General features: G+C 42.1%; 1 protein-coding gene and 1 long non-coding RNA gene across 7 annotated transcripts in view; one reads left to right on the top strand and one right to left on the bottom strand.

Annotated features, from left to right (window-relative positions):
* Window positions 1-16,865, top strand: part of LOC124183633 — a 184,667-nt gene that overhangs the window by 67,356 nt on the left and 100,446 nt on the right. The gene's annotated exons all lie outside the window — the stretch shown is intronic.
* LOC124183632 (steroid receptor seven-up, isoforms B/C) overlaps window positions 1-16,865 on the bottom strand; it is a 97,711-nt gene that overhangs the window by 49,411 nt on the left and 31,435 nt on the right. For all 3 annotated transcript variants that reach the window (XM_046572350.1, XM_046572351.1, XM_046572352.1), the window contains exon 3: window positions 1,501-2,052. In XM_046572350.1, coding sequence (XP_046428306.1) covers window positions 1,501-2,052 — 552 coding nt within the window. The remainder of the gene's footprint in view (window positions 1-1,500; window positions 2,053-16,865) is intronic.

The following is a 16,865-nucleotide window of genomic DNA, read 5'->3' as shown; positions in this document are numbered from 1 at the left end:
CTCGTAGCTTCGAGTTTTTGCAATCAGTTCACGGAATGGAAGTTTTAATTCAGAAAAATATAACGACACAGTGACCGCAGAATCTGCGATATTTTCCTCGTTTGCTAAACTTGACTCATGCTGATCCCGTTAACGTTTCATGCCGCAACGTGCATAGAATGCATATACACCATATGTGGAATTTCTTGGAAAATATGTTATTCGCCATCGTGATGTTCGTGCATGCAGATGGTTAGGGTGTTAACAATTGTAAGATGAAAATGTAGAGTATGTATTTTTGATTTGAATTTGTCGTTTATTCAGCCAAGCGGTGTGATTATCACTTAAATATCTATAACAATGACCATCAATCCTTCTCAAATTAAATCATGAACAAAAGTTTATATCTATGCGTGGTTTTCGAAGAGAAACAAAACTACAACTTATTGTATAATATTATTTACGTTGACATCTCTCGTCAGAATCATCAGACGGGACTTGTATACGCTGTGTGTTTCTTCTCATCAATTTAACTACAACACATTCATCAGCTGAGTTATGGAGAAAGATTCGTTACTGGGGTACCGGGGCACATCTATCTTAAATGTTTGATATTCGAACCATTACACATCATTTGGACGAAGGATATAAATCAACACTCAAGGACGTACTTTTCATAGTCATTTATCTAACGGTCAAGATTTACTTCCACCAATCTGTGCAGCGGGTATATTTTTCAGGCTAATACGCACGATGCCTGCCTACTTAAATTGAATTTTCAGAGTAACGCGTAACTTCTCGCCATTTCGATGATGGGAATGATACTTTCCACGGTAAGTCGACACTTTTACCGACATTAAAAACTGTAGGGACTGTCTTCTTATTACATATTTTATAATTCGGAACTCGTATATTTGAAAGTTTCACAGTTTTGTTTTTCTTGCCTTTGTACTTGTTCAAGGTAAAAACGACATCTTGAGAGTGGCAATGATTTGCGTTACTCCTCGGACAAACCTCAAGTAGGCATTGCGTGTTAACGTTAGACGATGTGCTTGCTGCACAAACATATTAAGACACAATTCAAACACGGAACGAATTACCATGAATATCACGTCCTTGGGTGTTGATTCATTTTCGGTCCCGAAACGTTGGGAAACGGTTTTCGATTTTGAACGCTCTCGTAATGATGGATGTACCCGTTTATTAAAGCAAAGAGTTAGTAAGGTTCTGAGGCCCAAGTGGTTTAACTTCCGCGACTCCTATTCGCGCTCTTTCAATTGCACATCACTCTCCACAACGACACGAACTAGCACATTCGAGACCTGCCGCTAATGTAACAATCGGTAGGACGGTGTCAGGGTAGTGAATTTTGCAGATTAAAAGTGAACCCGCGCTGCAAGGACTGCCAAGGGGATTCGTTTGCTTGGGGTCCGTTTATAACGAGCGTGGTTACCACCTCGTTGCCGTAGAGCGTAGCAAAGTAGAAAGCGATCTTTGGTGCCCCACTGGCCAGAACCTTACCTGTTGTGAAGAGCACGATGGCCTTGAGACAGCTGTACTCCGCGGAGTCGACGTGGAGGGCTTTCAGCTTCTCCACTTGCTCTTGGAATATTCGTATGTGGTCCATGAAGGCGACTACCCGGTCCGCTGCCATGGGGGAAGCGTGGAGACCCGCGGCCGCCAGCAGCGGTGCCACGTGGAGCGGCATCGAGCACTGGCTAGCGTTCAGGACGAACAACTCGCTCCAAACTAGCCTCAGGAGGGCGACCTGGTCCGTGACCTGGAGGTCGGGGAAGAAGGGGATGTTCCTGGCCCACTCGACCGCGGAGAAGAGGAGCCGAGCCGCCAACTCGCAGATGTTATCGATACCCATGATGTTGTTCGGCTGCATACACTGGCCGTACCTCGACGTTGGGTAAGGCTCGGCCCTGAGGAGGAGGCTTATGTACGAGGAGAGGTAGGAGTGTCCGTTCAGACCAGCGCAAGCCACTGTGTCGCCGTTCGTCAAGGTAAATTGACCCGGGATACCCGAGAGCGAGGGTTGCGACGCTGGAACGCGTCCCCGTTGGACAGCTGAAACAGAAAGCAGAGGATTCCGTTTTAGAAAAGATCTGCAATACTCTCGTTATTGATGTAACAACGTTATTAATTTAACCCAGGACATCTGAAACTCGGTTTCGGTACAACCTTTGGTAATGATCGGCCAATTGGCAAGGTACCTTAACGATGGATCTAAACACTCGCTCTTACGAATTGTACCAGTTACAGAACCTTTGACCTGTGCTTCGTTCATGACCGAGCAGTGCACGTCTGCGGATACATTTCAGACTCTATCAACTATCCAATCCTCTTTCAATAGACACAGGTCTGCGATCAAAAAACTGCACAGGTTTTTTAAATAGATTTTCACTCACTGAAACCAGGAAAAAATACTCAGAAATTTTCATCAACGTTAGACGATCAGAGTGTGAGGTACGTCAAGTGTAGGCCATATTCAGATCTGTTACAAGGTGTTACGATACTCGAATAGGATACGTTGTGTACACGGTATACTATATATATATATGGGAAAGCCTCTGTGAACCGCGAACAAAAACTGAAAGGTTAACCATTCGACAGAAGAATGTGAAAGAGGTGTACCACTGTACCATACGCGGAATCCTTTCGTATTTCTGGTATGTATGTTGCTTCGGTTCGCGCGCACCCGCATAAATTATGTTAATTCGTAGCCAAAAGACAGCTGTGTTCGTTTTGCGTACAACATACCCGGTGCACACGTCTATTTGCTGCACTTGTGTACAGTATACGTCTGTGGATTTCGATTTGTATATTCTAGTTGGATAATCATTTGTCTTTCTTCACTGCCTCATTTCTGACGAAATTGTACGAAGATAGTGACGTACATCCCAAACGTCAGTGATGCGAAGCGTCTTTCCCTTGACAACTGTATTCCCGCATTCCACAACGCTTTTGCTATTCACCCAACTTTTTGCCCCCCCCCCCCCCCCCCCCCGCGCCGCCGTTAAACATGACTACGGTCACCGTGTGTATTTTACCCATCCCCCGTAATACGTTTACTCCTGAGCCGATGACACGCATCAACGACTTTCAAGCCTCCCGTAACGATGATGATGATGATGATGATGATGATAATGATGATACTGATGTTCAGGCTGCTGCTGTTGGTACTGGTCGAGGTTCACCGGAAGACGGATAATACCTCGACGTCAATAAGGTTCCGTTATACCTTCAGTGGTATTGAGCTATCCTATACGAGAATGCAGTGTTATGGTATGTTGATTAGGTACTTCGATGTACGTTCACCTTATTTCCTACATCTCCTTTGGTACGAAGTAAAAGATGAAAGACTTTCTTGGAAAACTTTTACTTTGCGCTTTTATTAATATTTTAAAGGACTTCTCATCATGATGCGGGACCTGAATTCGGGCTATTTGGATGAAATGCTTGATCCCTAATCTTGGTTGAATTGATAAACAACCTTACACGGTTAAATTCTTGAAAATAAACCATTACTAACAATGCTTATGGATCATCAATTTGAAAGTACTTCTTTTAAGAACGGTCGCCAACTGTTCGGCATTCGTTGCTAAAAGGGTCTATGTGGTGTGGGGATGAGAAACTCGGCACGGTGTATTCGTGATCGCGAAATATGTGTACAACACACGTGCAAACCCGTTAGATTGTTTTAATGGGTGCTGTAAATACGTGACCATGACGTTGCGCCAGTGGTACAACATACCGGGAAGATTGCGCGGTTCCATGGTGGAATAACCGTGGTAATACCTGACGTTTTAACACGGATGAATATTTACACAGCGATGCAGCAGCCCGTTTCATTGCTTCTATCAATCACACCTTAGATATCGCACACGGGGAATAATTGTATCGATGCGATGTAAAAAAGCGGACAAGACACAATGACTCGAGAGTTTCGAAGCCTGCCGGTTCACTTTGCCGGAGTAAAAGTCTCGCCGCGTTCGGCAGGTCGAAAAATCTGTCGCGAACCGGTGATCATTACTCTGGATGAGAAAATCACTCCACCGTTATACGTGGAATGCAAATGTGCGCGCACCAGCCGACTACCAATGCATAAGGAGTTCTCCGGAGGTATTAAACGAGCCTCTGCCAGGTCCGCATAGACGCTTCATCTACCTTCTGCCAGGATGGACAAGGAGGTGGTCGTCGGGCCCGAAGCCGGGGCCCGGGACGGCACAGAGGCCGAGTCCAGGCACCCCGCTGGGAAACGTTGGATTCCAGTCCTCCGACTCCAGGCCACGGAGCTAACGAACGAACGAAGGAACGAACCAGCGGAAGAGGACTTGTCTTCTCTCGTGGCTCATCGCTCCACACACGCCTCCATCCGCGATACATTCGTACGGGTATCAGGCTTGTAAGTGTGAACGTATGCACGTCTACTACCAGCTCATACGACCGCGTCTCTCTTTCACGTGTTCAGTCTTCTCTCCGCAGGCCATTTATGTGTGCGCAGGCTTAGATTTACTACAGTTATACAGTGTGACCAAGAGACGGGGCTTCGGACTGACGTCAATTCACATCAATTTATGGAGAATGAGAATTGATCACTCCGCGATACTCAGACAATCCCCTTCTCAACTATTATTGTTCTATGAGCCGCGTCGATAAGTCGGGAATATATTCATATTATTGTCCGTTCGGGATATCCGACGGGTTAACAAAGCTTGATCACGCTCAAACGTCGATCATTCCGACTTCCGGCCGATTTCGCAATCCCGATATCGTTAACGTTCCAAACATTTTCGGAGACTGTCGTCAAAGCCTGTTTGCTTTTTGAACGGTACTTCACTCGGCATCTGTACGATCTTAACTAGGTAACGTCACGCTTGAACAGCGCACGTGATTGCGGGCTACGTGTAACATCGGAACGAGGCTTGGCATTAGTTATCCGATTCCCAAGCCCGTTCCTGATTATAAAAACGAGTTGTAATACTTCGGTCGAAAATAAAGGTCCAATTGCAAATTGCGACAGGAGGCATCGACGACGTGTAGTTTTGTCTTTTTATCCGATGAAACAGGAGTTTAAATTCGCTTTATGCAGATTTCCGGCACCGTTACGTAGGCGATCAACAGCCTTGGAACTTGTACCTCGTGTACAACCCAAGTGACAAAGTGTCGCCGAATCGACGCAATAGTCATCTCCAGGGAGTTTTCGAACCCGGCGTATTCGAATCCGGTGTCACAATCGTTCGATCCATCGTACCGGAGCAGTCGCAACGGATGCGTCGTACGAATGTCGTTGAATCGGGTTGAAAATCGATTCTTGACGGGTTTGTCGATCGGCGACGTCAATTTCGACGTCAACGTTTTGATTTTTCATCTCTGAAGATCTTTGAACGAAACGTGTCGGCAGTGTCGTCCCGTAAGGAACAGCGCCGCCTCGAACGTGCAATCGAGAGAGAGAAACAGGGTCATTTAGGGATATTGGAGGGACTCGCGACCCTCGTGGAGTCGGCTAGGCGTTCCTGAGGCCACATGGGGCTCGGAAACGACGCCGAGGATGCTACAGGTAACACGTGACGGTGGAGGCGAGGCGAGGCAAGAGGAGGTGAGACGAGGCCGCGGCTGAGTCCTCTGGACATAGATTGATGGTCGGGTATAGAAGCCGAAAGATGCCTAGCTATCGCTTTCGGAGGCCGCGACGCATGCATATATGTAGGAGAGAGATGCTCGTCTCCTACACAATAAAGAGACTCTCGCGGCACGCCGAGTTCGCCGTCGAGGACCCCCAGCATCACCGCGCTCACGCATCACTCAAAATAATTACAAACACTGAAAATAACGATTAATCTTGCAACGTTCTAACCTACGTATACGCATCCACCACGTATCGTTACGGGGCTGTGTATACCACGCCGGTCTCCGTGTCCAATAATAAACGTATTACGACACACACGTGATTGAGGGGATCCCGTAGCGCGATATTCAAAATGCTAATTTTCTCTTACCTTTTTTTTTTTCTCTCTTTTTGCTTCTCAAACTTGTAATTTTTCTATTCTTTCTTTTCTCTTTCATCGCTCCGCTGATTAAGACAACCTCGTAGTAACTATACTCCTAGCTTCTCACTGGATAGAAGAAACCACCCCGGATCTCCTCCTCCCCCCGTCCGTCCGTCCCATAATTTCATATTTTATGTGTACAAATCTTGGATGTTAAATCAATTCACGACAGTAAGCGTCGTACATTGCGGAAGAGAAAGAGAGAACGATAGAAGAACGTAGCATAGACGCTTTATTTACTTTCTCTTCGGTTCTTTGATCTTCGCGTAGTCCGATGGTTAATCAATTCGGTTGCGGAATCCCCGTGTGAAGGTGTTAAATTCTCGCCTCCTGTACATTCAAATTACGTCCAAAGACGGTAGTTTGGATTATGCAAATCACCGATAACTGTTTACAGGCAAAGATGTACGCTATCCGATGCGGGATGTTTTGCATACATGTACAAGCTGAGTTTGAGAGAGAAAGAGAATCACCGGACACAGACAGATTTGTAAGACGAATATCGGTTTCCTTACTTCTCGGTCCTGACACTACGCGAGGCAAGAAGAAGCTTAGCGTGTTGAAAGGTGCGAATAGACATTTTTTCGTTAGTTCCGCGTGAAACAGGAAAAAAAGAAAAATTAAAAAAGAGAAAAAAAATAAAAAAATTACCAACAGATATACGAAAGAGAGTTAATCTTTTACTTCGGCTCGCTGGTTCCTCGACTTGGACGAAACGTTTAATTGGCCTCGTACTTACGTAGGTACTTTACCAGTCAGATTCGCACCTAATGTTATTCCGTTTTGTACGTAGATATAGGCATGAACTGGTTATTTATTAGGCTTAGATCGTTATAAAATCTCGACACGCGTCGCTTTTCCATACTAATTAACCTCGCCCCGGGCCGAATTCAGATATCTAATCACCGCTTTCGCGATCAATTATTTTATTTGTACTACATTCGGTGAGCACGTGTGTTAAGGCCAGTACAGCGTTAGAATCCGAGGCAATTAACTTTTGGCGAGAGAAAATGACGGTGCGATGGTAATTAATTCTTGTTGCGTTTGCATAATTGCAGATAAATTGTCTCTTTCTGCCTTTCGTCTATTTAGAATTTGGCTAAAAAATTTTACGAGCTGGTTTGTTTTATTTATTTTTTTTTTTTTTTCTTGTCTCATTTTGTCAAGTTTTTACCGCATGCAATATAATTGAAAAACGGTGATGAAACGATGCATTGATTTATTGCGACGATATCCTCGAAGCAATATATTATTATTCGCGAAGAAATAATGAGAGAATAAAAAAAAAAAAAAAAAAATAAGGAATCGTATCGGTTTGTACAATTTTGTGTTTTATTAAGAAGTTTAAAGTTGAGAACTTGGTATATCACTCTGTTGGAACTCGAAATTTTATACAGCTAATAACTAAATGTAGTATAAAAGCAAATAATTTCAAAAAAATCATCATGCATTATCTCTTGCAAGATCTTAATTTTTTTTTCTATTAAATTCTATCTTACGAATCTCGGATCGGTTGAAATGTTTTGAAAAAATAACGCGTCGTTGATTATTAACGATACAATATCGTGTTCGAACGTCGAGAGAGGAAAATTTGAATTCTGTACACACGGTCAGAGCAGCACGTGGGCCGGTAACTATTGCTTAAATGTAGGGACGTGTATATCAATTACGATAACATTTCAATATATCGGACTATAGTAACTCAGGAACGGTACCCACAACTCTATGGCGGTATTCCCTTCTTTCTCTCTATATATCTCTCTCTCTCTCTCTCTACCTTCTAGTCGCGATACAGGCTGTTGAACGTCAGAGAAACCGGATCGTTACCAAGGCGCTGACGATTTCCACTCGTGGAACACCCTGTAGATTCATGTTTATCCATATCTCTCTTCGAGGAAGATATATATAAAGAGAGAGAGAGAGTATATATATATATATATATATATATATATATATATATATATATATATATATATATATATTTTCTTCGCGTTGCATGTTAAGAGAAGCGTTCGTTCCATCCACCTACAATTTCTCCAATGTGAACGACCCACATAACTAGCAGGTCAATAGGCCACCACACTGCTTACACACACGTGCATCTGCCTTCTTCTTCTTCATCATCATCATCATCGTCATCTTTATTACTCTACTATTTTTATGTACTTGGATGAAAGAAAAATAAAACTGACATACTTGAATTATCTTCGATAGTTCTACTTCGTGCGTAGAAAATCGCGCAACTTGCAGGGAATCGGGTAAGTCGATGTTAATATACCGATTGACGTGACGTTCGAGAGCGGAAATTTTATCTTACCTACTCGCGATTTTTCATGAAACCTATTTAAATTTCGCATAGTTGATCACTGCAATCTGATTTTAGGAATAAAATTTTAAAAAAACCCCTCCAACACACTGCGGGCTCAAAGTTCACGGAACAAAAAAAAAAAATATTATTATCCGATTCGGATATTGAAAAGTCAACTTTTCATTTTTTCCGGTGATTACGATAACTTTCGTGTTTCACCGGAAACAGACTTTCACAACAACAAAATATTACTATCGACAACGAGATCCATATAATCGCTCGATTGATTAATTCGAATCACCGCACTTAAGTCGGATTTAATGACGATCGAGTAGAATGAAGATTGAAAGAATCAAGTCGGGCGAATAAAATTTTCGAACCAGTTGATTTCTGTGAAATAATTATTATCGCAGTACCGTATTTGTCGTATGCGACTTGCGAATTTTATTCACCTCGGATTAATCTCGGGCTTAAATTATACCTGAACCAATATATACGTATATAGACACAATAGCAATTAGCGGTTTAGTCCTGGAAACTTTTCTGCAGGGGATATTAATATATAATATGCCGTGTGTATAAGTCATTCTTGCTCGCTGTGTTTTATATTATGATTATGATTCGATGTAACGAATATTGTGGTTCGTATTATTATCATTATTGTTATTATTACGTTTTTAACTAACCGCGCGTGTGTGTCCGCGGGATGGAGGGGAGTTGAAAAATTTCAACGCGAGATTATTATTCCCATACCGGGATACACGGTATCGATGTACATCGCCACGCGATGTAAAGAGAGAGAGAGAGAGAGAGAGAGAGAGAGAGAGGAAGGTGGGGGGGGAGAGGCTGTCGGAGTGAGAAAGAGAATTATTACTGCAACCAGTCGCGTCTCGTCCCGGCATCATTAGCGTCTTTTGATCTCTTGGGGCCCAAGGTAGGCGTTTATTTATCGGCGGTACTGCACCGGCTAACCCGTTGGGCCCCCACTTTTTGATCCAGATATGCATGCGAGCGCGCGTGTGTGTACGTATAATAAGAAAATAAAACGCGAGCAGCTATTTATTGACCGCAATTATCAAATAAATTGTAACAACGGACGATTAAAGCCGATCCAATAAGCCCCGTTTTGATCGTAGGTATTCGGCACGATCGTTTTTATACCTATGCTCTCGTATCTGTAAGTCTTTTATGTTCCCTCTAACGTTACCACGTGGTATTTGACAGGCGCCACGTCCAAACAAACCCACGCAAGAACACCCAATTATGAAACAGGCATCACCGATTCGGATCAGAATTTATACTATCGAGTCACGAGCGGATTTTTTTTAAGTTTATTTAATTGGTTTTTTTTTTTTTTTAACCAAACTTCGACGCAATTATTATCCAAAGATATTTCGATCGCACATTTTGTACACTTGTAAAGTTAAACTTTGAGGTCCTATGGTTAAGCTGGTTTGCGTTCGGTTGGGTTGTTGTGACATACGCAGGAGAAGGATATCACGGGGATACGTATTTTCGGTTAATTGCCAATCGCCGTGTGTGAGTTATACGAGCAATAATACAAAACGTATATTCGTTTCTGCAGCCTTGACACCGAGCTTATTCTCACGATCTTTCATTGATAAAGATGCACCGCTTTTCAATATTTTTTGCCACCCTATGATTTATTGTTTTATTTTATGCCGACGATGACGGCAATTATTTAATCAACTCTATTAGCGCATCTAGTCGATCTTAAACTTTTATAACAGCCGATTATCCTCACTGTTTTTATTCTTGTTTTTATTGTGTCGGGTTTTTTTGTTTTTTAACAAATTTTTATTCCGCGTTATTACGGTCGAAGAAACTTCGTTTCGTATAACAATATCAGAGATAGAGAGAGAGAGGGACGTTGTTCGTTGTATGAGGAATAAATAAATAAAAATACTAGAGAAAAATAATGTGGCGGTGTTTTAGCTCGTTACCGAAAATTAACGTCTCGTGAAAAGAAGATCGCCGACTCGTCTTACCATAATATACAAATATGTCACCGCTGCCGGTTGTTTGGCGAAGCTGATTAGCGTAATTGAGAATTGAAAAATGATAGGTAACATTTTTCAAGCGGATCTTGGGCCTGTCTAACACCAGCTAGTTGAAGTAAATATAATTATATCTGTACGTACATGATATAGCGGAGTAAATTTTATCTGACAACACGAGAGCGAGAGGTAGGTATTGTAGTTATAACGAAGAATAAGAGAAGAATCGGAGAATGATGGAACGAGTTGAAAAAAAATTGATAAGCAATCACGCGCTCGCGCATTTTTATATGAAACGAGAAAAATCAATTTTTACACTTTCTTTTTGTGAAACGATCAATTTTCAACACAAAAAAAAAGAAAAATTAAAGTAGAGGTTTTAGGCGATATTTCAGGCGATCATTAAAAAGATTTCAAGATGATCACGGTGTTTGGTACCAAAAGCCGGCGTATGACGTAATTCGGCGTACAACGTACATGCACATACCGAGAAAACCAACATAAGGTTCTATTCTCAGGGCCGCGAGGCCGTGGTGGACACGAGTCGGAAGATTTTAGAGATCGGTATAATAGGCGGCATATAATGCAGACGCGTAACGTAACAACGCGGAACTTGACGCGTGTAAGACAATAACATAGTTATGACGTACGCTTTGGCGCAGTGATTCCGATGAGACGGTTAATTTTTACGTCGATTCGGTTACGTTGGCAATACGTGGAAAAAATCAGAACGCAGCGCCGTCTACCGACGGCAGGCCGCGAAACTTAACCTAATTATACCCGTGACCGTTGAATCTAACCTAAAAAAATGGAAACAAGCGACGGTTGAATTTCAGTGAAACAAGGCCTGTTTCGTTACCGGCCCGGCGGCGGCGCTGCGGATGGATTTTTCATGCGTTGCCAACCTAATCGAATGGTAGAAAAAATGAAATTTTCTCAGAATCAACGTGGCAAAGTGTACCTGCATTACCGACTGTGCACGCGTTACGTGCAACCGCACGAGACACGATCATTCGGAGTACTTTCACATGGCGTGTAAAACCTGCAACTGCGGTACGTTGCATGAAACAAAAAAACGAAAACGCTGATTAAGCTATTATCCAGAACGCAAAGTAGGTTCATTTCTTTCCCGTGATCCTACTTCGCTGCATCGGCTTCACCGTCCTTTCGTATTTTTACACGAAGCCTGTATTTACCGATTTTCGGTCCCGAATACCGATGCAACAATTTCGTCTTGGGAATTAATAGCCAGGAATCGATGGAGATATCGGGCGTCTTACGGCGAATAATCTTCCTTAAACGAAACACGCTTTTGCCGCCGGTTGCACGATCTGAAATAACAATAACCATTCAAATAACGTATAACCGTACGTACCGCGTAACAGAACCGAACTCTCAAACCGCCTGTGAAGAATTATTAATAACGAATTTATGCAACGTGCAAAATAAAAAAAGAAAAAAAAAAAAAAAGATTTACCGGAGTTCCGTGACGTCATTTGATTCTTTACGGACTCGGTCCAGTGACGCAATTCACGTATATTATTATAATAAGAGACGGGATCAACTTCACACTGTTACGTGTACCGGTGTTAGAACGCAATGGTTGTGTTAGCCATGGTCCAAAGATAGCCTCGAGGGCTAAAACTGAGTCTGTATTGCGGTTACCGAATTATAGCAAGTCACTTTTTACACTCGGTTATTCTTGGTGTGTTCTCAAACATCAGTCAAGTCATATATACGCGAACTACGTGCAGTTCGATTCACGCTCTCAGGATACGGTCGAACAATCGGACTCTCTTGTAACGCGATGATGTTACGGATAACTCGACAGATTTTCACCTTGGAGAAGGTGAAGCCAAGAATTGGAACTATCGGGTAAAGAAACATGCCGAAGTGCTTCTTCTCGTGTCTAGAAGTAGAGGCCAAACTCGGAGATTCATGAATTATTCTTTGGGTCTTGTCCGGCCCTAACATAGTGACGTAATCAAACCGCCCGGTGCAACCGGCCGTCTGACAGCTACCCAGCTACTTCGGTGTGCAGCGACTGAGACGATGACCAGAATGCCCCGAGGGCCAAACGCTTCCGTTACCGTAATCGTCATCATTTTTCTTGTTAACCGTAAACAAGACGTCGTACGATGATCTCTGTTGGTTTACACCGAACCGCCACGGTTCAAGAAAAATTTTAACAAAAAACTACGGTTGTTGGGTATCGACGTGTGGTCGACTAACGTTCCATCGGGAACTATAAACGGGTACCGACGATTTTTATTGCTTCGCAAATACCATGGGCTATAACTACTTGGCCTATCGTACTTCTTAACATTTATATTGGTTCCTCAAAACGGGGTCTCAAAAGTCCCGCTCGGCAACGAATCCGTTTCTATCCGATTGTCCGTTTCAATTACCATACGGCAAACAACGTCGTTGGTCACATCTATAAGGTGTAAGACCTCGTTTCGTTCTGTCAACGTCGATTTAAACAGTCAAGGCTATTCAAGGCTAATCGTAGTTCATAGAGACACTGGATTATATCGAGACTCAAACTTTAGGCCGATGAATGATCATCAACAACGAATGAATTCGTTTCAATTTTTATGTGGAATTGTGAAGTCAGTTTTACACGTAACTTCATACGAGGAAAAAAACTATACCTTCTTCACGTCTGTTTGAAGTTGGTTCACTGGTTTCTACCACCTGCGGAAGACTGAGCAATTATGTCGTAATAAAAAACCACCAAGGAGTGCCTTTACGACTATCTTGCATGTCTTTATGCTTTTTATTAGTCTCCTAATACGAACCAACTGTTGTGCTGATAAAATATCCGCAACTTTACAAGTTTAATTTGTTCAATTTAGTCTCGAGTCCGAGATTCTTAAGATAATACTTGTAGTCCTTCTGGAAGAGAAGATGCTATGCAGGTATAGTGGTCACATTTTGTAGACTCTATTATACGTTCATCAAATTAAACGTGGTTATATTACCCTTACCCGACTTTGGGTCGGATTTCACAAAAACACAAGTGTTGTGCTAAAAGTAATTCAGTAATTCGCGTTGCGTATGTTTTAACATGTCAGACTTGTTGGTAAGATTCGTTGTACTTAAACGACGGTTCGCGATACTGTCACAACAGTGACTATCCGTACCGAGATTATGAACCATTGCCAAAATACTTCACGGCATCCAGAGTAGAACATGCGGGTACCTACTCATGATACCACACAAGTCCAGCGTTGGTTCTTTCCAGTGACACTCTTTCACACGACTCGGCTGGCTCATATCCATGTCCTAAAGAAACCGATCAAGTCCTGATTTTACTCCCGATTAAACGACCCATTGCGCGTTATCCTTTTTCGACGAACAAAAGTCCTTGAAAGATGACTTAGAGGATGTCACCGGAAACCACGATACGATTCGTCGGAGAGCTTGAAGATCTCCGAGATCAACATACAGAGTCGATATCTCGACCATGGACGCTCCTCTTTGGCAGTAGAAGGAAGAGGCGGAGGAGGTGGAGGAGGAGGAGGAGGAGTACGAGGAGGAGGAGAACGTCGGGGAAAGAGAGAGGTCGGGCGAGAGGTTACAAGGTCACACGCGTCCAAGCCATGCCAACCCAGGGCCCGGACCGACTTGGCTGGGCCCGGGCCCGGGCCGTCCGCCCGAGGTTCCCACGGTGTTGTTCGCCGGCAGTGGGGCCCGAGCTGTGTGCTTCTTTTCTGCCCGGTCTCTGGGGAGTCCGAGAGTAGCATTAAGGCGGAGGTTTCTGGGGGGGGCAAGAGTTGGCTACAATCATACACTCGATGTTATTAATATCTGCTTTCCTTCTTTGCCACACTCATATCATCCTCGCGGGTTCCCAAAGCGCTCGGTTCTCTTCGTCCTCGTACCGCGCCCCCTTCACCACACTTATTATCCTTACTCCGGTATTCTAGTAGGTTATGTGTATGAAAAATACACTACGCTCGTTTCACATGCACGCTACTCTAATACACCCTTCCCTACGAGTAATTATTATCTTGTGTACATTTTTTAACATCCGAATATCCGTTCGGTGATGATTCATTTTCGTTTATACTCTTAGCTGTTTAATCATAGTGCAACGGTGAAGTGGAATATTTCGTTACAAATTATGCGTGCGAATATTCTAGGGTACATACGTATTATACACGCGGGAAAAAAGTTTTCGCATTGTATTTTATGGTGATTTGAACATTAGCCTATTTGTTGAGAATACCATTTTATTTTTTTATTTTCTTTATTTTTTTTTTCGCCAGACACAAGAATTTGACATCAACGTTTTACAATTTTTACGAAAAATATAGGAAATTTCAAAGAGTTGAAATCATCACGCACTTAATCACCGCTAGTTTGCATCATCACTTATTTTAAACAAGCACTCTGCAAATCCGCTTGACTGATAACTTTTTGACAATGAATTTCTCAAAGTATAATTACTCAAATAGAATATCGAAAAAAACTTTTTCACGGTTCGAAAATCCTTGAAAAATTGAAAAATTGTTACTATTGATACACGGTAAAAGGGCAGTCGACGTAGAAAAGTTTGTTTTCAAGATTACGTAACGCCTTGAGAATTTTTTTTTCTTATCTACAAGAAAGAGAAAAAAAATTTGTTAATTTATAGGTACCCGTTGAAATTTTTTTTTTGCCAGATTTCTTCTTACCAAGTGTTTTTAGACGCTAGTTTTAATTCGATTAGGACGTGTAATACTAAATCATTTCTCCGTTTTTTTTTTTTTGCTCTTTGTTCACTTTCACCTGAATCGAATCTTTTCCCTTTCGCACGCGTTTCGATCCGCAGTCCGGTGTCCTATGCAGAACTAGATCATGTTACTTATACGGTATGGATTTCGATTTCGATTTACCGTGAAATCGTTTGCAAATGGTCCGATAACACTGTCGTTACATTCTTGACAATATCTTTATATCATTACCGTTTTCCTGTCGTTATTAACCTCGTTTTTCTTCCCTATTCCGTATGTTATGTTACAATCAACGAGCAAGGCTTATACGTACGTGGCTTGTGCCGCGTGATGCAGATCTTTGACCCGATAATACCGCATCGCTTTCTTCTTGGGAGGTTATACAAGTAGTATTATCAACGTACGATCAGACTATAAATTAGTCGAGCTTCTCGCGTACGCAGGCGGATCCTGCGCCCAGATTATCCCATCACCTCTAGACTCGAAACGCAGCGTCAGAGGGGGATACGGTTAATTTAAACCGCGCGCGGAATCAACGTAGAAAAATTAACTTCCTAGACTGCGTGCGAAGCGTCGCGTATATATATGTACATAAATTGTATAATATTTCGATCATGCGAAAGGTCGCAAAGGATTATCTTTTTCTTTCTTTTTTTTTTCTTCTCCCGTCATTTCTCGATCTTTCTTTCAAATTTCACTCTTTCTTTTTGTTTTTTTTTTTTTTAACGGATTTTGATACTTTCACGAAACAAACCACACGAGATTCTATCATTTCGGAAAATTATAATCGCAAAATAAAAGAATTTTGTTCCGGTGCGTACGGTTCAATTGGAAATTTATCCTGATTCAATTTTGTTGAATCATATTTTTTCCAAAATCTGTAAAAATTTCCGACATCTGAAAAAAAAAATGTGTCCAACATTTTCCTCGATAGAATACAAAAAAAAAAAAAAATTGAGATTCATCAGCAAACGAAACGAAACAAGGTTAGAAAAACTGTAAAAACAAATTTTAGATTCTCACTAAATTTGAGGTTTTCAATCAATTCGTCCGCACATTTGATCGAAGTGCCTGCAATTTGAAATCAAGACCAAAATCTTTTGATTAAGTTGACAAAAAAAAAAGGACGGCACCTTGCGATAAATTTTTATACACAACCTAGGGCTTTTTTTTTTTTTGGCCATGTACCCAAGATTCTTAGTTTTTCTTTTCGGCGAGAAGGAGGAGGAGGAGGCGGGTCGAGATATAATCCTGAACTTGGCAATGTGCAGCAAGTCGCTAACCGGTAGGTATAAGGTACGGGTACCTACGGATTGGAATGGATTCGACGAGGCAGTAATTGCACTCGGGTCGATGCAAATAGCACCCACCTGCGTCCCACGAACTCGAATACCGGACACCGTCTCGAGCTGCCGCTCGTTTTTCCATCGTCCAACTGTACGTAATGCCTACTTATGTTGTTTGTAATATCCACAGAGCAAAATTATTCAAGAAAAACCGAACCTGTCGTCCACCCCCTCCGATTTGAAATCGATTTTTTTATATTAGGCATGTTACCCCACCTAGAGAGTAGTCGGAAGCCAAAATTGTTAGGTACCGCGAAAAATTTATTGCCTCAGCCAGAGCGATTTTTTTTTGTTTGTTTTTAAAAATTTTTACTTCAATTTGGGTATTTTTCATCACGCGGAGGTTTTTTTTTTTTTTTTCTTCTTATCAGGCGAAGTTTGTAACGTTATTGTAGTAATACGTGTTTAAAAAAAAAAAAACTCGTTATTTTGCAACC

The sequence above is a fragment of the Neodiprion fabricii genome, chromosome 5 (assembly GCF_021155785.1).
Source record: "Neodiprion fabricii isolate iyNeoFabr1 chromosome 5, iyNeoFabr1.1, whole genome shotgun sequence".
Lineage (NCBI taxonomy): Eukaryota > Metazoa > Arthropoda > Insecta > Hymenoptera > Diprionidae > Neodiprion > Neodiprion fabricii.
This window is presented reverse-complemented; position numbering and strand designations above follow the sequence as displayed.